The sequence below is a fragment of the Poecilia reticulata genome, chromosome 5, assembly GCF_904066995.2.
Source record: "Poecilia reticulata chromosome 5, P_reticulata-male-v2, whole genome shotgun sequence".
In the NCBI taxonomy this organism is placed as follows: Eukaryota; Metazoa; Chordata; class Actinopteri; order Cyprinodontiformes; family Poeciliidae; genus Poecilia; species Poecilia reticulata.
The window spans coordinates 17,554,260-17,578,680 of NC_088834.1; the positions used below are offsets into that span (position 1 = coordinate 17,554,260).

At 39.6% G+C, this 24,421-nt stretch overlaps 2 protein-coding genes across 2 annotated transcripts; both read right to left on the reverse strand.

The window, feature by feature from the left end:
• Positions 1 to 411: 411 nt before the first annotated feature.
• Positions 412 to 2,503, reverse strand: cav3 (caveolin 3). The gene is made up of 2 exons (XM_008409850.3): positions 2,253 to 2,503; positions 412 to 918 (listed from the first exon to the last, which is right to left on the reverse strand). Exons 1-2 carry the CDS (start codon positions 2,367 to 2,369, stop codon positions 577 to 579), a joined length of 459 nt encoding a protein of 152 aa, XP_008408072.1. The 5' UTR covers positions 2,370 to 2,503; the 3' UTR covers positions 412 to 576.
• Positions 2,504 to 18,597: 16,094 nt separating this feature from the next.
• LOC103465217 (caveolin-2-like) lies at positions 18,598 to 23,279 on the reverse strand. The gene is made up of 3 exons (XM_008409851.3): positions 20,679 to 23,279; positions 19,342 to 19,529; positions 18,598 to 19,145 (listed from the first exon to the last, which is right to left on the reverse strand). Exons 1-3 carry the CDS (start codon positions 20,808 to 20,810, stop codon positions 18,986 to 18,988), a joined length of 480 nt encoding a protein of 159 aa, XP_008408073.1. The 5' UTR covers positions 20,811 to 23,279; the 3' UTR covers positions 18,598 to 18,985.
• Between the last annotated feature and the right edge of the window lie 1,142 nt (positions 23,280 to 24,421).

The following is a 24,421-nucleotide window of genomic DNA, read 5'->3' on the forward strand; positions in this document are numbered from 1 at the left end:
GCTTTTGTTAAAGGATATACATGAACAAATGTCATGTAAGTCCTAGAACACCTGAACTTCATTTCTGATATATTTTTCTTACATTTCTTCTCCTAACAGATTTGTTTGTTCTTCATCTGGATCTAACAGGACATATACCACATTAGAAGCAAAAACATTCTTTAAATGATTCTTCGTGAACTCATTTTTTGCATCACAAAATTGTGTGTTTTTGAGTGTGTGTGTGTGTAAACTTCTAAAACCACTGTAGGTGTGAATACCGAGCTTCCCCTTATGACAGTGGACCTTCTTCTGCTTGGGTCAACCTAGACCTGCCAGAGCTGTCAGAGAGCCAGGCTGCCTGCTGCAGCTGTCACAGCACTTCTGCTGGCTAAATGCACACTGGGCATGTCAGGCTTTAGATCTCTGGCTCAGACTTCGGAGGGCGGAGAACAGCATGCTATACAGTGAGACGAGGACGAGTCGGTTGCAAAGCAAGATGCCAGGGATGGATTATTTTTTCGCTGTAAAAAAAAAAACACACACACACACATACCACACTTTCTCTGGTCATATTTCAAACTGCAGAGTGAGTTCTTAGACTTCTTTGCGCAGTGCCACGCGGACGCTGCTGAAAATCTTGCCCAGAGCTTCAAAGAAAGGATCACAGAAGGTCTGGATGCAGAGTGAGTAAATGCGGCTGACGCACTGCGACTCAATCAGACAGCTCTTGATGCAGGGAACCACGGCCCAGATGTGGCAGAAGGAGATGCAGGCGAACAGGAAGCCCCAGAGCAGAGCGACTGGGATGCCAAAGACAGCAGACAGGACGCGGTAGCACCAGTATTTGGACACGGTGAAAGTGGTGTAGCTGAGCCTCCACACTCCGTCCAGGCTGTGCGTGCCATCGGGCTCTGCGATTACGTCCTCAAACTCCACCTAACGAGACAGTTTGAACAGGAGTCATTAGCACAGATCCTTGAGAGAGCACAACTTCTACAGCCTTTCTCCCAAGCATACCCATGAGCACCGTTAAACAGTTCCTGCAAATTCACATGGAGTGTAAAGTTGACCCTTTGAAAAGCCCAGAGTGCAGCACTCACACTCAGAGAAGCGAATAACCTGCACACACTTCACGCGCAGACAAAGTGGTGGGTCGGCTTTTAATGCTGCACCCAGTTCAAGTCAAAGAGCTTTATTCCGCCTCATTTTTGCTAAATCAAAGCTGGCCTCATGCAAAATTCATAAGAGAGTGGCTCCACAATGCTCCAATCTGTTGTTGGATTGCATTACGAGCCACCTGGTCCTCCTGGGGAAAAAAAGTAGGCCATTACATTCTCAGCTGAGGCTCGACATCGAACTGCTGTCAGCTATCGTCAGTAATCAAACTTTTGCAGGCGGACACACACACGGCACATCTGAAGCTTTATCTCGCTCTTCAAATTATTCCATGGGAAAGGTACAGGAAGTTATAAGACGATTTCCAAAGGGAACAGCATGTAGGGATCTAACTCCGAATGAATAAATCACTGGATTAAAAAATAAATAAATACTCGACTCTATTATCTAGTTTCTCTAAAGTTTGGATCATTTTAAACGTTAATTTATATCTATAAAAAAAAAACAGAGATAACATTGCACAGCAGAAACATCTACATGCTCTATTTAGATATAGCTGCACCGTCCAGTAATTTTTAATACCGTTGTGTAGGAATATTTTTTACAATAGTTTTTGTAAATTTCAAATTGTTAATTTGATCTACAACATAAGATCAGTATCTTATAAATGAGTCCTGTCTTCAAGGCTGCAGTGCTCAGCTTTCTAAAATCTGGCACAAACCGGTTTGTAAATGTTTCCAAAGTGAGTCATGGAGTCACCAAACGCTTGTTTGACAGCCTCATTTACACCCACCCAACAAAATATACTTATGATTACTTATTTAATAATATCAGCAACATATATATTTTGTGATATTTCCATAGCAACAAATAAATAATAAACAGTGGCAGAAAATCAGAGCGACAGTGTGTATCAGTTCCCAACTCCTTCCAGCCCATCCCCAAAATAAATCTTTGCTCTGCTCAAGCAACAGGAATAGCTCCTGGTCTATTTCAGGATTTCTCTGCTAATACAATGCCTGGTTCTACTCTCAGCACCTACTATTTGCAATTTTATCTAAATCTGCAAACATGCAATTAGAGACTCTGAGTTTGATCCCTATAGCCTTTTCTCATGACAGTTTCTTCTCTCTCTCTCCCCTTTCTGCACAAACCTTCACCACGTCCTCATTGATTTGCTTGGGGTCTCTGTTAATCAGATCGATCTCCTTGGTGTGGCTGTCCTTCACAATCTTCTCCTCGTTGGTGTTGTACTGGTACTGATCCGCCATGGTCGAGGCTGCGCAGGTCCCAGGTTTGGTCAAAGACAGGAGCGATGAGAACCTTTTCGGAAACTGCACACAGCAGTTCTCGGCTCAGTTCTGAACCTTTTCTGTAGCAAGTCTCTGACGCTCCCCGCTGACATGCCAAAGGACAGCTGCTGCATGTGCCCTGGTAGAAATGGTGGCCTTAGCCCCCACCCTGCACGCACGCACGCACGCACGCACACACACACACACACACACACACACACACACACACATACAACTGTACACTCACACAAACACCATGTTACCACCACTGAGAGAAAAGGAATGCCTTAAAGTAGAACCAGAGTTGTGTCATATTTCACACGGAGTTGTCGGGTTAACTGGGACGGGTTTGCACAGTGGTACTAACTTCCACAACAGGAAAAAAAAGCACAAACAAACACACCCACATGGCTCCAGTTAGGTTTGAACTACTAATTACTTAGCTTTATGTCAGACGTGTCTTCATGTCCACATTTGTTGCGTTACATTCATGAACCCTTGATCTATGTCTTTGGGTTTTCATGAGATTTGTGAACAACACCGAGTAGTCCATAATTGTGAACTGGAAGGAAAATTATATAGTTTTCAATTTATGAAACAATTGTGAAATTGTGGCGGCTGTTCACATTCAGCCTCCATGAGTAAATATTTGTTAGGATAGTTTTTCTCTCCAGTTACAGCTGCGGATGGTTTGTTTTGTACATATAAACACTGACTTGTGCCTATTCCTCTTATTGTGCCTATTCCAGACTGGATGGAGAGTGTCTCTGAACGTGAATCTTCAAGTCCGACCACAGATTCTCACTTAGGGTTTGGTCTTGATCTTGATCTTTGTTCTGGACCGATCTAAAACAAGAACCATCTGAAGCTCTTCCAGCATAGAGTTATATTTATTTCCATTCATCTCTCCACCGGTTTTGATCAACTTATTTGCAGAAAAAAAAAGCATCTCCACAGCATAATTCGGCCTCCACCTTGTTTCAAAGTCAGCATGGTGTGCTCAGGGTGAGTCTCAGCTTTTCACCTGACACACTTTGCATGTTTGCAATTTTGGTCTCATCTGAAAATAGTTTCTTCTTCTTCTAAATGTTTTTGTCTTACATGGCATGAGACAAACATAAATGGTATATAAATAGTTTTTTCTAACTTCCCATTAATTATAAAGCAGCACGGATGGGACTAAAACCAACCTTCACTAAAGAAACTCTGGCAGAACTAAAGTGAGACGCTTTGACAACATTACCTTCATCCAAATAACATGAGCTGGCCCTCAAATTCATCTCAAAGCTCTGATTTGAACCAGGGGTTGATAATAAAATCTAATCTTCCTCCTAAATAAAATCCAGACAGCCTAAATTAGGCTTTGCAGTTGTTGCTTTCAGTCTTTGGATTCCATATCAGCAAGCAACATAAACAAACCCAAGCGAGGCAGCTGCCAAGTAAAGATTGCAGGAGGGAAGGTGATGCAGAGATACTCCCTATGAAAGGTGCAGGGAAAAAACTCCCAGCTATGCTACATCTCTCTCTGTCTCAATCAGTCGGTGTAAGAGAAGTACAGGAAGCGTGACTCCATAGTGTGACGTGCCATTCCTCTTTCCAGTTGCCCAGGAGCCGAGGAAGCGGTGGGAGGAGGGGGGATGAGATCAGAGTTCATGTGATTGGGTGCCAGGCCAATTAGACGTCTATTCTTGACCGTGGAGAGAGAGGGAGCTGGTTGGGCATGGAGGCCGGCAGACAGAAATAGCTGTGCAGAGAGGGACGTAGTGGCATGTCTCTGTGTTCATGGGTATCAGTATGGTTAAATGAGACTGCACTGGCTCTTATCTTTCATTAGATGTCGGCAGCCAGGGCTCTCAGACCTGCGATCACATGGAGTGTAATTGGTGGAAGGGATGCCGCTGAACTTTTATTGACAGCGCACAGTTGGAGCTACATTTAAAATGTCGGCTGTGTTTCTTGCTACTGTATCGTCCATGCAACTTTGATTGTTAATGATTTATGTGTTAATTTGCAACAAGTCGTCCGATGCGCACCGTGTTTAGAAATGAGTCACGCAGGCCTGACAGCCTGTGCTGTTCTGCTGGACCAAAAGCACAGGAGCAACTTTAAAAGTAAACTTTTATGTATATCTAATCTCGTCATCTATATTCTGAACACTGTTTGTTAGAGGGTGTTGTATATCTATAGATAGATAAATACATGATCCTACAAAGTATACACTCAAGTTGCTCAGCCTGCTTCTCAGATTTGTTGTTGTAAAAACTGTGAAAACAGTAATCCTTTAATCTCAGTCAAATATATTATGTTCTGTGGTTTTGTAGAGTGACAAACTAATAACTTTAAGGGATATTAATACTTTCACACGGGCATCAGTGTGTAATCTCTAAAAGTAAATAGACTGGCAAATGTTTCCTATTATTGAAAGATTCTCTACAAGAATATCAATCATAATGTCCAACTCCAAAATCATACTTTTCAGTTTTGGAAAACAGTTAAACACACATCACCAGAACAGAAACGGAAAAATCTGTGGCAGTTTAATTAAAAATATTTATTTAACTGAGTGTAATCATTATTATTTCCCTTTTTTCATTGTGTCAATTTGATACATTTTAATGACTATTCTATTGTACTCCCAACAAAACTAAGTAAGGACAATTTAGAGAAAAGTTAAAGAGTACATTACTCTGAGGAAGGTTTTTTTTTTTTTTTGTCAGCAATTTGGGATCATTTGGTTGTTTTAGAGATTTCGTCCATGACGAAGAGTCATGGCGTTCTGCATTTCTGCTCCGTGTATGGAAAACAAAATCATCACATAACTCAGGGAATCTGGGGAAATTTCAGTGAGTAAACAGCTGCGGGCCAAGTTTAGGCTGGACAACTCGGATCATCTATCGTTCTGACAGCAACATATCAGGAACCATCACTCATGCTGGAGCTGATTTATATACACAGATAAAAAAAGAATATATTAAAATGTTAAACCAGTTTCTGCTGACTTTAAAGTGATGTCTTTACCAGCAAGAGCAAAGCGAAGCAGAATCACAATCTGAACATGTTCCAGAGGAATCGCTGCAGATGGAGAGGACGTGTTATTAATGTCAGTTTTATAAATGGTCCACTAAAACTCCAAATTACATTTTCTTCCAATCATGTCTTATTATTATTATTATTATTATTATTATTATTAATTGTTTGCATTTAGCAGCTCTGCTTGCATTTATTAGATTTCCGATCAAAACCTGAAGGAAAAGAGTCCAATTTCACTAAATGCCTAAGAATAAAACCCAAATTAGAGTAACTGTCAGGATTCATCTAATTTAGTGAAGTCATGTTTCGAAACGGAAAAAAAAACTTCAGAAGAGGAAAAAATAAACAAAATATCCTTCTCTCCTTACAAATAAATACAAATAATTGTTATTTTAATATACAAACCAATAAAAAATAAACAAAAATAACTTAGCACACCCTTTTAGTTTTCACTTAAGTATTACGTTTTGTGTTTGTTTCTTTGTTTGTTTGAAGTGTTAAATTAAACGACATGTCGTACTTCAAAAATGTGAAATGTCACCCAGAAGTGAACTTGAGGTATCTTAGCCTGCTGTCCATGTGATTCAATCATCATTACTCTAGAGCAGTGGTTCTTAACCTGGGTTCGATCGAACCCCAGGGGTCCGATGAATCGGTCTCAGGGGTTCGGCGGAGACTCTGCCGCGGAGGTAAAGACACACTTGTGTAAAGTCGTGATGACGCCCCGCTTTGCCATCAGTTGCTGCAGAGGATCACGTTACATTGCTTAGCCAATCAGTGCTGCGGAGGAGTACTGATTGAAGGAGCTCCACTCAGCATGGATTTGAACTTGTGTCTTTAATTACTTCAACAAAGCTCACAGTTTTTACCATAATATAAGTCATATATACTCATACATTATATGAGTGTTGGTACCGGGCCGCGCAAGAAATAGTGAAATATTTCCGTTTTATGTATTATTTGAGTCTGAAGTATCTTTTATTTTGAAAATCCTTTAACCGGATTCTCTCGGTTACTTGCGCGCCAACACTGAGGCCACAAGCAGCAAAATGAGTAAGAAACAGATCAGATGTCTTTGGGCCTTTTCCCCTTCTTTGCGAAGGGGAAAGGGCCCAGAGAAGAGACAGGAGAATGGATTTATCCCGGACCGGTAGGTGACTCCCACATTACAAGCCGCTCTGTGTAACGTGAGGCGACCGGCTGCTAATGAGGCAATGAAGCTCCAAGCTGCTTCGCCACAGACCAAGCAGGCTGTGGATATAAGCAACACTTCGGGTGTTATCGTCTCCCATCACTCCCAGATCGGACCGTCTCGTTGCAGAGAGACAAGCTCAGGGCTCCCGTTAGTCATTATCGTGAGTTAAAGTTTTCACGAAAGTAAAATGTTTGTTTTTGTGGCGCATCTGTATCTTATTTTGAAGGGATATGTAAACGTTACCATAGCGACCAGAGCCAGAGCGTTTGGGCAGTGGTCAAGAGGAGATGAGTAGAGCTTGAGTCTTAAGTGTGGTTTTACGGAAGCGCATTGCTATCACGCAGGAAAAAAAAAATTCGAGCGCTATCACGTTATAACGTGATACGTATCTTGTTAAAACGTGATACATATCACGTTATAACGTGATACTATCTTGTTAAAACGTGATACATATCTTGTTAAAACGTGATAGTTATCTTGTTAAAACGTGATACATATCTTGTTAAAACGTGATAGTTATCTTGTTAAAACGTGATACATATCTTGTTAAAACGTGATAGTTATCTTGTTAAAACGTGTTACGTATCTTGTTAAAACGTGATAGTTATCTTGTTAAAACGTGTTACGTATCTTGTTAAAACGTGATAGTTATCTTGTAAAAACGTGATAATTCTATGTCCAGGAAGTGGCGGTATTATGCTAGGCTAGTACAGTGGCTGACATGAATTGGTCAGGTTTCCCTTCATGTTTGGTCTACACGGATACGGATGCTGCTTTGCACTGTGATTAAAACCATTAATAGCTACTCTGAGCAGGATCCTACACAGAACGGGGCTGCACAGAAGGAAACGTCAGTTTGGTTCTCTAGCTGTGGCGGCGTTCCTGACTGTCTGGATCGAAGCTGAAGTTGGCTTCCGATTGTAGCTTCTGATTCGGGAAATGGCTAAAGAGCGATTATAACGGAGGCTTAGATGTATTTGCTGAACATTTTCTGTAAAACATTTTTATTGAACAGCACAATAGGTGCATAACGGCAACGGCTGTTCGTAACCAAGCAACCAAAATAAACAGAAGGCTAGATAGTGGCAAAAGACAAAAAATTAGATCCTGTTAAGCATTCTTCAAAATAAAAGACTTCCTCTCTCTTCCCTTTTGTCAAAATAAATCATAAATAAAGCTTTGAATTTAATTATTTTTCACATCACCTTTTTGTAATTATGTACAATCAAGTTACATTCAGTAAATAATAATAAGCATTTAAATTATACTTAACATATGACTGTAATTAAGTAACTCCGTCCATTTTCTTTACACCCTTGTACGTTAGTGGGCTTGGGAGGGGTGTTGGTGCCTATCTCCAGCTGACATTCTGGGCGAGAGACGAGGTACACCCTGGACAGGTCGCCAGTCTGTCGCAGGGCAACAAAGAGATACACAACACACACACACACACCTAGGGACAATTTGGAGAGGCCATTTAACCTGACAGTCATGTTTTTGGACTGTGGGAGGAAACCGGAGTACCTGGAGAAAACCCACGCATGCACAGGGAGAACATGCAAACTCCATACAGAAAGACCCGTGCCAGGAATCGAACCCAGAACCTTCTTGCTGCAAGGCATCAGCTCTACCAACTACACCAATGTGCAGCCCTGTAAATAAGTAACTAATCATGGAATTAGATTTAACATGCAAGTGTTAAGAAATCACCTGATATGCTTTAAAAACAAACATACATCGACACTTCAAATCTGGAGTAGATTATTCTACGCCAATGGCAGAATATTTCAAACCTAGTTTGTGATTTGTGAAACCTTTATCTGAATTGTGAAACTTCAAACATGAGAGATTTAAAAACCTTTTTGTATCTGGAATGCATTATAAATGAACTATCACATTTACAATATTTGCTATTATTTTAGCTTTCTGTTTTCTTTCATTTTTTTTCCTAGAGCACCTGCCTTTCTGTTTGGCTGTTGTGGCTTACAGGGATGCATTTTAACTTGAGAGGAAGTCTTTTATTTTGAAGAATGCTTAACAGGATCTAGTTTTGTCTTTTGCCACTATCCAGCCTTCTGTTTATTTCGGTTGCTTGGTTACGAACAGCCGTTGCCGTTGTTCAGCAAGTGTACTGTTAAAAAAAATAAATCTGAACAGAAAATGTTCAGCAAATACATCCGAGCCTCCGTTATAATCGCTCTTTAGCCATTTCCCGAATCAGAAGCTACAATCGGAAGCCAACTTCAGCTTCGATCCAGACAGTCAGGAACGCCGCCACAGCTAGAGAACCAAACTGACGTTTCCTTCTGTGCAGCCCCGTTCTGTGTAGGATCCTGCTCAGAGTAGCTATTAATGGTTTTAACCACAGTGCAAAGCAGCATCCGTATCCGTGTAGACCAAACATGAAGGGAAACCTGACCAATTCATATCAGCCACTGTACTAGCCTAGCATAATACCGCCACTTCCTGGACATAAAATTATCACGTTTTAACAAGATACGTATCACGTTTTAACAAGATAACTATCACGTTTTAACAAGATACGTATCACGTTTTAACAAGATAACTATCACGTTTTAACAAGATACGTATCACGTTTTAACAAGATAACTATCACGTTTTAACAAGATATGTATCACGTTTTAACAAGATAACTATCACGTTTTAACAAGATATGTATCACGTTTTAACAAGATAACTATCACGTTTTAACAAGATATGTATCACGTTTTAACAAGATATGTATCACGTTTTAACAAGATAACTATCACGTTTTAACAAGATATGTATCACGTTTTAACAAGATAGTATCACGTTATAACGTGATATGTATCACGTTTTAACAAGATAGTATCACGTTATAACGTGATATGTATCACGTTTTAACAAGATACGTATCACGTTATAACGTGATAGCGCTCGAATTTTTTTTTTTCTTGCGTGATAGCAATGCGCTTCCGTATGGTTTAGACGGAAAGATTTAAGAAATGTCGGCCGATTCTCCAAACCTCTGTGACCACAGAGTTGATAAAAGTCCAGCAGGTTCGATCGGTTCGTGTGTCCAAGGCAGGAGCAACACACCACACACGAACATCCCGATTCCAGAGGATAATCCAGTAAAACCCCCAACATAGCGGGAATTTAGAATAACCAAACACGGATGACGATGTAGAAGCAATAGTGATAGTTTGTGGACTCATTTTAAGAGATAAAAGACGTAACAAAAAGAAAAGACGGTGGATAAAAGACGACGGGAGCAGCCGCTCTATTTGCTGCACTATGATTTGGAGGTGAATATGTTTTTTCATAGTGTGGCATTCAGTGGTTTTGACCATATAATTAGTTTGTTGCCAACAACGCCACCTGGGGTTATCACCCAGGAATTAATAGAAGGACGCAGGTCCGGTTTTGCAATCAGCAGGAGACAGGTTTCAAGTCAATAATTTATTATCTCAAAGAATAAAAATACCTGTACATAAAAAAAAGAAAATACACAAAATAAATCCAAATAGGCTTACCGGTGGGTACAACCAGGTCCTGGATGGTAGGCTCCAAATCAAAGAAAATCAAAACAAACACCTGTGAAGGCACTCACTCTTTGAAATGCCCTCCACCCATTTGTGTAAAGCACTGCACAAAAAGGGACGCCACCTCCAGGTCCGAGCGCACCACCGGCGGTCCTCTAAGGAAAAAATAAAACAAATTGTTAAAATACAGGCAGTAAAAGAAATATAAAAATATGTATAAATAAAAATAATAAAAGTCCTTGTGCTTCACAAGCACGGCAAAACAAGCGATCCAGCCCGAAACGGAGCGCGCAGCCGCTCCTTGTGCTGGTCTTCTGTGGGGGGTGGGCGTGTCCCACACGCCGGTTTCTCTTGGCCGCTAAGTAAGCGGTTACTCAGTCCGGGCAAAACAGCAGCGTTATGTGTGGCGATCAGTTGAGATTCCGATCAGGCCAAGCTCTTCTCACTTGCACCCAAATGGGAACGCTCACAAATGTCGGCACTTGTTGCAGGAACCACTCCACTCACGATCAAACGTGGAGGTAAATACGCTCGAACGTTTCTGCTGTACTCGGCATACCGACAGCTCAACACGGAAGCGCAGCGCGCGACGTGTCAACAGCCAACAACAAGTATCCGTCTGCAGCTCACCTCAGCTTTTATACTGAGCGCCCTCAGGTGGCGCAATTGGCTCACTTGCAATCCCCCTGCCAGCAGGTGCAGCCTCCACCTTCCTCCTGCCACAATAGTTAACATCTTTAACTGAATAAACATAATAATGACCTTTACATATAATAATAAACATTTCCACATATCATCTCCGATATCCGGACTCAGTTGCGCGATATGTCAGCTGTTTAGGATTCCCCTCTGTTCTGACGTCACTGCGCTTTTTGATTGGCTACCTGTCACATTCAACAAGTCGTATTCTCGTTCCCAGGCATGAAAAACCCCAGTTGCGATAAAAACTCCAAGACAACCCAAATTGGGTATGTTCAGGATTTAGTGGGGGGAAAAAACGCGTCTGTAGGTACCAGCATTATTTTTTTTATCGTTTTTTCAGAAAAACGGTAGATTACCGTTCTTTAAAAAAACGATAAACTACTGACAGCTAGACGCCAGTATTTTACCGTTTTTTCACAGTATCCGTACCGTACTTGCATTGACGGTAATCTGCTGTCGGGATTAATTACGGTACAGTTACTGTGCATTTACAGTAAACGTCTGGCGTCTATAGCTGCCAGTATGTTACTGTAAATTTACAAGATTATTTCTTAGAGTGTGTATGAAAACGAAAGATCGAAAGAAGACATTCAAATACTGTAGGTGTAATAAGGCCTGTGCGTCATCTTCACCTGATTGGCTCAGCTAGTCAATGGTGACGTGATCCTAGAATGGTGAACTCAAAACCCGAATCCCACGTCACAGGTTGACGTCAATGACCGCCTGAAACAGAGTCCTTGAATGTAGCTCTTCTGCGATCATTTGGTCACTAATCATTTTCTTTGTCTTGCAGGTAAATGCTTGTAAAAAAAAAAAAAAAAAAAACCCCAAAAACAAAAGCCATTAAAGATAGTTTATTGTTTCTTTTTTGGTCGAGGATCACAATGCAGGATGTAAAGAGAATTTTACATTTAAAAAAATTAAATTGTACATTCAAATACTGTACGTAATAAGGCCTGTGCGTCATCTTCACCTGATTGGCTCAGCTAGTCTTTGGTGACGTGATCCTCGGATTTCAACCACAGACCCCGAATCACACGACACAGATTGACGTCAATGACCGCCTGAAACAGAGTCCTTGAATGTAGCTCTTCTGCGATCATTTGGTCACTAATCATTTTCTTTGTCTTGCAGGTAAATGCTTTGAAAAAAACAAAAAAAATAAATAAAACAAAAGCCATTAAAGATAGTTTATCCTTTATTTTTGGTCGAGCATCACAATGCTGGATGTAAAGAGAATTTTACATTAAAAAATGAAATCCTACAATCACATACTGTACGTAATAAGGCCTGTGCGTCACTTGGACCTGATTGGCTGAGCTGTTCATTGGTGACGTGATCATCAAATGGCAAACACAAGACCCGAATCCAACATCACAGATTGACGTCAATGACCGCCTGAAACAGAGTCCTTGAATGTAGCTCTTCTGCGATCATTTGGTCACTAATCATTTTCTTTGTCTTGCAGGTAAATGCTTTGAAAAAAAAAACAAACAAACAAAAAAAGCCATTAAAGATAGTTTATCCTTTCTTTTTTGGTCGAGCATCACAATGCAGGATGTAAAGAGAATGTTACATAAAACATTAAATCCTACATTCACATACTGTACGTAATAAGGCCTGTGCGTCATCTTCACCTGATTGGCTCAGTTAGTCTTTGGTGACGTGATCCTCGGATTTCAACCACAGACCCCGAATCACACGACACAGATTGACGTCCATGACCGCCTGAAACAGAGTCCTTGAATGTAGCTCTTCTGCGATCATTTGGTCGCTAATCATTTTCTTTGTCTTGCAGGTAAATGCTTTGAAAAAAACAAAATAAAACAAAAGCCATTAAAGATAGGTTATCCTTTCTTTTTTGGTCGAGCATCACAATGCAGGATGTAAAGAGAATTTTACATAAAACATGAAATCCCACATTCAAATACTGTACGTAATAAAGCCTGTGCGTCACTTTGACCTGATTGGCTCACCTGTTCATTGGTTTGGTTTGGTTTGGTCACTAACCATTTTCTTTGTCTTGCAGGTAAATGCTTGTAAAAAAAAATCAACAACAAAAACCCCAAAATAAAATAAAAGCCATTAAAGATAGGTTATCCTTTCTTTTTTGGTCGAGCATCACAATGCAGGATGTAAAGAGAATTTTACATAAAACATGTATTCCTACATTCAAGTACTGTACGTAATAAGGCCTGTGCGTCATCTTCACCTGATTGGCTCAGCTAGTCTTTGTTGACGTGATCCTCGGATTTCAACCACAGACCCCGAATCCCACGACACAGATTGACGTCAATGACCGCCTGAAACAGAGTCCTTGAATGTAGCTCTTCTGCGATCATTTGGTCACTAACCATTTTCTTTGTCTTGCAGGTAATGCTTGTAAAAAAAAAAAACACCAAAAAAACAAAATAAAACAAAAGCCATTAAAGATAGGTAATCCTTTCTTTTTAGGGCGAGCAACACAATGCAGGATGTAAAGAGAATTTTACATTTAAAAAATAAAATTGTACATTCAAGTGCTGTATGTAATAAAGCCTATGCGTCACTTGGACCTGATTGGCTGAGCTGCTCATTGGTGACGTGATCATCAAATGGCAAACACAAGACCCGAATCCCACATCACAGATTGACGTCAATGACCGCCTGAAACAGAGTCCTTGAATGTAGCTCTTCTGCGATCATTTGGTCACTAATCATTTTCTTTGTCTTGCAGGTAAATGCTTCTAAAAAAAACAACAACAAAAAACCCCAAAATAAAACAAAAGCCATTAAAGATAGGTTATCCTTTCTTTTTAGGGCGAGCATCACAATGCAGGATGTAAAGAGAATTTCACATTAATAAATGAAATCCTACATTCACATACTTTACGTAACAAGGCCTGTGCGTTATCTTCACCTGATTGGCTCAGCTAGTCTTTGGTGACGTGATCCTCGGATTTCAACCACAGACCCGGAATCACACGACACAGATTGACGTCAATGACCGCCTGAAACAGAGTCCTTGAATGTAGCTCTTCTGCGATCATTTGGTCACTAATCATTTTCTTTGTCTTGCAGGTAAATACTTGTAAAAAAAAAAAAACAACAACAAAAAAAACCCAAAATAAAACAAAAGCCATTAAAGATAGGTTATCCTTTCTTTTTGGGCGAGCATCACAATGCGGGATGTAAAGAGAATTTTACATTAAAAAAATGAAATCCTACATTCACATACTGTACGTAATAAAGCCTGTGCGTCACATGGACCTGATTGGCTCAGCTGTTCATTGGTGACGTGATCCTGGAATGGTGAACTCAAAACCCGAATCCGACATCACAGATTGACGTCAATGACCACCTGATCCAGAGTCCTTGAATGTAGCTCTTCTGCGATCATTTGGTCACTAATCATTTTCTTTGTCTTGCAGGTAAATGCTGGTAAAAACAAAAGCCATTAAGGATAGGTTATCTTTCCTTAATTTACGAGCATCACAATGCGGGATGAAAAGAGAATTTTTAGTCCGGGTCTTTAGACGTGTATGAAAAGATTGATGTGTGGACTCTGAAAGGCTCAGAGTCCAATCAGAGGCTGGTTTTAAACGGGTTGGTCTCTATTTCGGCTCGTTCGCTGTTAACAAGCTCCTATCATTTCTGCTCGCTGGCGGGAAAAGCAAGGAGGAGGCAGATGAATACTTTAAGAACTTTATTCCTCTTTTGAACAAGTACAACGAACAGCTGACTTCCCTAAATCTAACACACTGCGCTCCCCACAACAACCGGACACTTTTCTCACTCTTCTTCCTCCCAGCGCCTACATGTTGCTCTCTACTGCCCCCTAGGGAAGAGAGGGGGCAGCAGAGAAAGAATGGGCCTGTAAGAGCAGGTTATTGTTTTTACTGACGGCAATCTCAGTCACAGAAACTGCAATTAGTGTTCTTTTAAATTTTACCATATAGTGCTTAGCAGGGTAAATTTTATGGAGAATTTTAAATGACACTTCCTTCACCTAGTTTACAATTAAGTATTTATGGGGGATCATCCAAACTGTTTTCCAGTGAATATCTGGGATATAACGGCTCCAGTAAAATGTTATAACTGGACGTGAAACAATAATTTCTTGGAACAACCTACGTATTCTCTCATTGCTTTTCCTAAACTCCAGTGAAAAACAGATTTTTCCCACAGATCATTCGGTTGGATCAGGGATACCAGGTGGAACAGACAGAGTATAATTAGTGTTTTTAAACAACATTAAGGTGCCCAAAGGTATAGCATTAACCACCACTGAGAATTCCTGGATACTAACTGGAAAATTATATATTATATATTGAGCAGAAGTCATTGTAATTGATTAATTGTTAATTAATTAATTTATTGTAATTAATTTATTGTAATTAATTAATCAGCTGAGCCACCAGTAAAATTCCATTTTGAACCCAAGTTTCAAGATAGAGTGACCTATTTTTAAACAAAATATCTCTGTTGTTCCAGATGAGGTATTTGTGAGGTGAGAAGTTATGTTTATAAATGAGCGTCCACGCTAAGAGCACCTGCTTATGGAAAGATGAGAGTTTTACAGGAAGTTTCTCAACATTGTAATTACTATTTAAAATGAAGTTGAAGCCACCAAAGCACGAGAAAATGTGATCTGGTATAAGGTTTCAGATAGAGGTTGGATTCTTAAGGAAGTGTTTAGCCCATTTAATTTTGAATGTGTTATTTAGGGTAGAGAAATCCAGAAAATTAAGTCCACCTGATTCATAATTATTCATAATAGCAGTTTTTTTGATATAGTGTGTACGATTTTTCCATATAAAATTAAGAAGCATACAATCAATATCTTTACAGATTTTGTTGTCTAAATGTAAGGGGTGAGCAGCATATGTCAGTCGGGATAATCCTTCTGCTTTAGTAATCAACACTCTTCCTTTTAGAGATAAGTCCCTCTGAAGCCACTGGTTTAGTTTATTTTTGGTTTTCTTTATAATTGGTATCAAATTAGAGGAGCGTCTTAATTTCTGGTCTTTAGAGATTAAAATTCCTAAATAAGTAACTTCTTGTTTAACAGGAATATTGCAAATATCATTAGCATGACAATCCTTAATTGCTAGCAATTCACATTTTTTTAAACGTTAAAATAAGCCGGAGGCCTTGGAAAAAGTATTGATCACCTCCAAGGCCAGAGGGATCTGGTTTGCATTCCTTAAAAATAGTGTAGTGTCATCAGCCAGCTGGCTGATTATGAGCTCTTTATTAGCTATGCTGATTCCTTGTACAGCACTGTTGTAGACATGAGTAGTAAGGATTTGAGAGCAAAGTAAGAATAAATATGGTGAAACGGGACATCCTTGGCGAATGCCACGTTTTAGGACAAATCTAGGGGTTTGGCAATTTAATAGCACTATTGCAATTGGAGTATAATGTTTTGACAGCGTTACAAAAAAAAGGGCCAAAACCAAATTTTTTTAAAGATTGAAAAATGAATTGATGTTCGATTGTGTCAAAGGCCTTATAGAAATCCAGGAAAAGAATAAAACTCTCATCAGGCACCAAATATGAATAATCAAGTAAGTCTAGAACTAGTCTAATGTTGTTAGAGATGTGCCGGTTTCTCATAAAGCCTGACTGTGTCTCATCAATAACTGTGTCCAAAACCTCTTTAATTCTGTTAGCAAGTATTGAAGCCATAATCTTATAATCATTATTGAGTAAACTTATAGGTCTCCAATTATCAATAAAGAGTGGGTCTTTGTTTGGTTTTGGAATGAGTGTTATTAGGCCTTGAGTCAGTGTAGAAGGGAGAGTGTTGTTCTCTATACTTTCTAGAAATACCTGTAAGAGAAATGGAGATTTATTATTAGAGAATTATTGATAAAACTCAGCAGATAAACCATCTGTGCCGGGGGATTTATTGGCCTTCAGTGCATTGATGCATTTAGAAACTTCTTCCACTGTAAATGGGCTGTCACAGTAGCTTTTATCTTCTACATCAATAGTTTTTAAATTTTTGATATTGTTAAGATACTGAAATCTCTTTATATTTTGAGCTGTATAAATTAGAGTAAAATTTGGCACAAAAAGTTGCAATTTCCTTAGGATTGTTGGAGATAATGTCATTGATATTTAGTTGGTAAATAGAGTTTATTTTTGATCTGTATTTTTCAAGCCTAAAAAAGTAAGCAGAATTTTGTAGGGAACTACGGACACCGTGAAAGCTCAAACAACATGTTTCGGCAAAGTTGTCACTTTCTTCACGTTTTTGCGGGAAACAAATAGTAATAATAGTAATAATAATAATAAATAATAGTAATAATAAATACATATATGTCACATATATTGTAATTATTGTATATATATATATATATATATATATATATATATATATATATATATATATATATATATATATATATATATATAAACAGGGCAATGCATTTTAATGCTCAATATTACCCATCAGATACTGTTCCCCTTGTTTTACAGTGGGGGAACCCTATCTGATGGCCATATTTCGCCCATCAGATACCGTTCCCCCACTGTAAAACAAGGGGTATCTGATGGGTGATTTTAACATAGGGGGAACGATATCTGATGGGTAATATCGAGCATTAAAATACATTGCCCTGTTTTTATTTCATAAATATATATATATATATGCATATATAACTAAACATATATATATACATTTATAATAATTATTATATATATGTGACATCTATGTATTTATCATCACTATTATTTATTATTACTATTATTATTATTGTTGTTGTTATTATTGTTGTTGTTATTGTTATTATTATTAGTTTCCCGCTAAAACGTGAAGAAAGTGACAACTTTGCCGAAACATATTGTTTGAGCTTTCACGGTGTCCGTAGTTACCTACACGCGTGCTTTCTCAGTGCTCAGCACGAGCACGCGCGTATTTTGCCGCGTGGGCGGAGCGGAGCGGAGCGGCAAGAAGACGCAGGGGGACCGTATCTGATGGGGAAACGCGGATTGACGTAACACCGGTTGTAGCGTTAGCTTAATTAGCCTCGTTAGCCGTCTCAGACGCAGGCCTGGACTTGGACGTTTCTAGTCCTCTTTTCGCTCCTTTCTGGTTCGGCATTCTGTTATAACTATATTGTGTATGAATCGTGTAATGAATTAATAGTGCTAGTGTTCATATAGTCAGGGTTTTAACCTGTTGAAACTGTGGCAAATTTTAAATACCTTGGGTCGTTCCTGGACAGTCAGCTCAACTTTGCTGAAAACACTGACTATATTTTGAAGAACTCAGAGACTCTACCTTTTAAGAAGACTTAGTGACCATGGGGTGACCCAGCATAGGTGTGACCCAACTAGACTAGACCCAACTAGTCTAGTTGGGTCACCCCTATGTCTTGAATTTGGGGGAGGAAAAAAATCATATTTTATTTATCACTACATAAGGGTTCAGTGAATAGGCATATAAAAGTGGTGGGTTCGGTACCTCAAAAAAGGTTAAGAACCGCTGAACTAGATTGTGTTTTTGTGAGGGGATTGTTTTAGAGCGGAGATGACACTCGCTTGTCTAAATGTGTGACAGAGAATTTCAGAGGAATTCAATCGACTTTTTTTTTCTTTTTTTTTTTACATGGCTTTATTTCATGTGATGAAGTTGAACAACTATTTTTACAGAGTGAGACAGGCGTAGGATTGGTTCAGATCTCTTTTTTCCAACTATCCAATTTTCAAATCCTCAAATCCGCCTGACTTGATCCACAGACAGAAACAGAGACAACTTTCGACATTTGTTTTATGTCAGAAATACTTTTATTCATCTAATTCTGTTGATTGTTGAAAACAAAATAACAGACTTTTTTTTTTCTTGACAGTACCCCCACAGTACCACAGTTTATGTGCAAGCAATTTAGCAAATTATGAATTTTTATTAAAATGTGCTTCCGGTGGATTTTCATTTTGTATTTGCGGCGTTGGAATACACATACATCACTGTCATTACAAAATGGAAAAGTTGATGAATGTGTCAGCATGCCAAAAAGCATGACAGGTGCATAAAAATACAAAATAATAACAAATGATACAAGTCCCTGTCAGCAAATAGTTAGCAATCCTTCACTGCTTGTCTTTTCTTCAAACCTTCTGCTTAGTTGCTCACACTGACTAAATAACTAACTCTATCTGTTATCAGCACTCGCCAGGCGGATAATAATTTGACCACAACATTTTCCAAAACTGGTAAAGAAAGGACTGATAAAAATGTTCAGTATGCTGGCCCACACAGTCTGGATCCACTGCATATTGATGAGAAGAAGCTGCACGCCGGGCATGATCAGCCTGGAAGGACATAAAGGGGAGGAGAAAACATAAGCTAACTCTCAAGTAAAGTTCCCTCCAGGGAGAAACAACATATTGAAAAGAACGCAGCTGCAACCTTCACAAAGTGACCTTTATTTGTTAAAAGTATGCCGAGCAGCTCGTCCGGCTCGGTTTCATGTATTTGTAACCCTCGTATCTGAGCTTCAGGTCCTACCAGATGTGGAGGCAGCTGAGGACAGCAAAGAGCAGCCCTGCGGTCAGCGACACCGGCACCACCAGCACCAGGGAGATGAAGCGGTAGCCCCACAGTCTGGACACCTCGAACAGGGCGTGACTCCAGAGCCAGACTTTATCAAAGCTCCGCACTGAAGGGGGCTCTGCAATCACGTCCTCAAACATGACCTTAAGGCACAGGCAGAAGCAAGGATTTTCATTAAAATGCTGTTATTAAACGGGGGGGGTAGAGCAAAATGACATGGATGCATATCTGTAAAAAAAAAACAAAAACAAAAAATCCTTGATGTACTTAGTTCTAGGATACTAACATCTAAGATCTACACAAAGTAGAAAATATGGATCCCTTTCACAATTTTACAATATAAAAATCTAAAATTGTGTAACAAAACATCTTGAAAGCCGGCTCGTAGCAAGCAAGAAAAGTCAAAATTCAGTATTTTCAAAGATATATCGATTTTGAGGTTGTTTTATGCATTTCTTATTCTGTGTAGTGTTATTTTGTGCTTTAACATCAACCTGCTGTCAACGGGACTAGAGATGAAAATTAGCCACTTGGCTGCAATCTCATGTAAATTGTTCATTAATATATTTTGTCCCGTTTTTAAAAATAAACTTGAATTTAGATTTATATCCACCCCTTTTTATCGTGACACATCTAAAGAAAGTTGTGCATCCAGTTATGTTCCTGCATAGCCTAATTAGTACCAATTTGTAAATTAATCTCGTCTTAATATGCAGCTGTTTAATAATGCCCTCAGGGGTTCATTGAAGCAAAACGAATCAATGTGTCACAAAGCGCTCACTGAGCCAACCATCGTCATGGTGTGATTTAGAGAGACCGATTGATCCAACATACATATTTAATTAAATAAATATTGTCATATATATATATATATATATATATATATATATATATATATATATATATATGTGGATTTAGAGACTGCTTTGAAAAATTGCTTTCTCATGGGAAGATTGCCTAACATCACCACAGCAGGCTGCAGGCACATATTCTCCTAAAATCTATTTACAGACACGTTTCATCCAACCTGACTGAACTTGAGCTATTTATCCAACATGAATGTGCAACGGTTGTGACGTAGAGCGGGTGCACAAACACAAACGCACACAAGACTTTTCTGGTTTGTATTTGCAAAATAAATCATAAACCATTTTTTAAGTTTTGGACTATTCAAACACTTTTGAATTGGATTTGAGTTTGCGGTTGAAATGTCAAATACGTCAACAGTTTCAAGGGGTATGATTGCTTTTATATTAAGGAGAGCACAAGTAATCTGGGGGTGGGGGACTTACCTTTAGATTGCTGTTGACTCTGTTGGGATCTCTGTCCTCAATCTGGGGTCGTGAATTGCGCTGGGTGAAATCCGGACCCTCATCCACCTTTACCTCCATCAGCTCCCCCGATTTCAGTCTGTCCTCGTCCATCGTCGTTCGGCTGTGGCCCTGCTCGGAGTCACTGGAAACATGAAGGACGAGCGGGTGCAGCCAGCCGGATGACGGGCTCGTGGTTGACACCCAGGTGGGACATGGCACACTGATGACCGCTTTGACCGTTTCTGAGCAATGCTTTTATTGGCTTTGTGTGATGCACAATCAGTCTGCTTTATACCTGCATGAGAAGTGTTAATCTCGGAAGAAGTGGGATCAAACAAGAATTTCGTGGGAGAGATTATGATGAGTGGAAACAATCAGACCTCACAGACCTTTAATCAAGCGAACGGTGATGATGTTTGTCAGAGTTTTAAATACACACAGCCAAAACGCAGCAGGGTTTGGAAGAAGCTGTTCTGCTAATTGCACATCTGAGCTGAATCCCCAATTTTTTCCTTATTCAACAATGCGCCGCCGCAGAACAATTTGTATGTTTTTATGCATTTGTTTCAGAGAAAAAAGTAAAGTGTCTTACATAAAATGTGACAAGTTAGCAAAGCCAATTTCCAACTTCCTTTTTTAAAACCTAACGCACTTTCTTTCTTACACGTACATCACCAAATTGCTTCCCAGGTTTTAAGGCCCTGATGTATTTTTTTAGGATATGACCTTTACCAAAATACCACTAGAGAGGCTCTGGAAACACAATGACACAGTCAGATGTCATCTGTGAGTCATCTTTACTTTCTACATTATATGTTTTTTTTGTTTGTTTTAATGGCAAACTTCAGCAGAAATCTCAACATTAAATTTTAAACAAAAAGCCATCTGACATCTCTTCAGTCTTTTTGGGATGTTATTTTATCTTTAAAAGAAGATTATCCGAGACTGAGTGAACAACATAAATCTGTGCGTTTGTAGTTTATTGTTTATAAGCATATCTCGACTCAGACAGAATATAGAGCAATTCATTGCCACATTGCGCCCTCTGTTGGCCAGGATATACAGCTTGTTTACCATTGTTGAAAGGTTTCTGTTATCCGGAGCAGTGATTTAATCAGCAGCCTATATTTTCATCACGGACAATGCTTAAACCTCACAACAGCAGTGATGGTAGCAGATGTTCAGTGAGATAATAAATAATAGTTTGTGAGAAAGTGCTTGCAATTCTTTTTTTATTTTTTATTCAAAAACGTATCTAGTTTGACATAAATACCAAACAACAACCAAATAACTGGTTAAAGTGTGAAATGTTTAAATAGGCACAAAATTATGGAACGTGATTTTCATAAAGAGGCACATCAAAATGAATTACATGCAGTGTTGTAGTACTCGAGATCGGTCTTGGTCTCGAGACCATTAATGGTCTCGAGACCATTAATGGTCTCGTCTTGGACTCGACCGCATTTGGTCTCGGTCTTGTCTCGGTCTCGGGCGCTGAGGACTCGGCATTTTATTTCAAGACCAGTCGAGACCGCAACTGTGAAAATATCTCTAAACATGCAGCATACAATCCAGTTTATTTGTTAACATCTTTGTTTTCAGTGGATGCAAAAGCACCGATTAAAATCCAACCAATAACGTGACTTGCCAATTACGTGTTTATGTTACTCCCTTCCCTTCCCCCCCCATCCCCGGGCCCTCACCTTTCACTGGCACGCGGCGCTCCAAGACATGCGCAGTGGTTTTCTCTCAGCGGCAAAAGATCTGTCTAATAGTCAGTAATAGAATAGCGCTGCATAAATCATAAGAAATCCGATGACCACAGCTAACTCAGCAGCGCTTCCCTTTCACAGACGGTGGGGACTACATCTAACTTTTATCGTCACTTAGAAAAGTAGCTCAAAGAAAGGTAAGCTCCGTTGACGCGATGTTAGCAAAGCAAGCTGTACAGAGACACATAAGCATTGTGATGAAAAAAAGTTGTCACTCACTGCTCTGAATTATTGTGCGGAGATGTTGACTGACTTGTCGCACATATGAGACAACACTGTGTCCAAAAGTCTGCAATGTAGTGATGCGACATTCAGGAGCAGTACGATTCTTCTGCACGGGTCTTTACTTATTAGATAGGACTGGAGTGTCACTGAGAGCCGTTGTTCTATCAGATTACCATACGATGTCAGAATAACATACATCAGAGGTTCCCAAACTGTGGGCCGTGCCATTGCAGGGGGGGCGCGGGAAGCCGTTTGGATGAAAAAGAAAAACAAAAAAACATGAACGCTGTATGCACTGGGTTTTTACCTTAGAATGGCCAAGTCTCTGTTATTCCTCTGTCAATTTGATACAGTAGGGTTTCCACACTTCCCATATCTGTGTCCTCTGTCACTTTTATCAGCAGTTAAAACTGTTTCATCCGTTGTTAACATGTGGTAATCTGTTTTTCCGAGCCGCCTTTAAACGCAACATGAGCGCTATGACGTTGACGCGGGGTTTACTCCTGTGCTGCTGTGCGGAGCTGCACAGGTGTGTTAGAATCATGGCAGCAAACTAGCAAAACGCAAATAACTTTTCACAGTTCCCCCCCCACCCCCCCCAAACTAACAGACTGTTTAGTAAAGCTGTTGGATGCAGGTAAAGTTAGCTAAAAGATGAGTAGCCAATATCAATACATCACTTTAAGCTTGTTAACAAGTAGCTTATAGGCTAAGTTGTTGTCTATGTTCAGCTACATAGATTCATTTTGCCCCCCCAAAAGTCTATCCCCCCCTCAAAAACACATTGTTCAACCACACAGCTATTTGTAAGGGGGAGGGAGGGCAGAAAATGTTTGGAAACCACTGGGGGGGCGCAGGACAAAACGTTTGGGAACCACTGGCATGCATGTAAATTCTACTTCTTGCTTGTTGCTCCTTGGTCAGTGTTCATAGTTGAGCGTCAGGGCTTTGCCTCAATTACTATGTTTAATGGTGCAGACGGTGGCTTCTGACATGAGCAACATGGGTTAACACCCAGGGCGTTATATTTTTAGGGATGGCACGAGACCACTGCGGATCGTAGCACAGAGATGGAAGCAAAGCAGAACAAAGAGTTTGTTAAATTTAACATTGGTTAAATTTATTAAGTATTTAATATCTATGTGTTTTTATGGTAATATGGATCTTTCAGATCAATTTGAGAAGTAATTTTGATTATATTTCACATTTTATCATATCATGTAGAGCGCGGCGCTGCACTCATGAACTGTATTTGGTTATTTTTCATTACAATAAAGCAGCAGCAATACTGTAAAATGCGTTACTCATGTTTTATTATACTACAGCATGTTAAATGGTCAAGTAGTTTATTAGTACAGAGTTCAAAATGGAGGACAACATTTTTACTCATCAAAAATGTTTGATACTAAGATTGTCTCCTTTTGTCTCTTTAAATAAACTTATTTAATTTATTCTTTCTTTACATTTCTTCTCAAAAAGAATTTCTACATCTCTTTTTGAGAAATATGGCATGTAGTATTAGTGGTCTTGTTTCAAAACACATCGTGCCAGTTGACATGAAAACTGTCACTGTCAGCTTTGCTACCGTTTAGCCCAGGGGTGTCCAAAGTCGGCCCTCATCCTGCATGTTTTAGTTTTCTCCCTGGTTTGACACACCTGCATCAAATGATGGCTCATTAGAGGCCTAAGGAGAACATTGACTTGCTGAGGAGGTTGTTACAACCA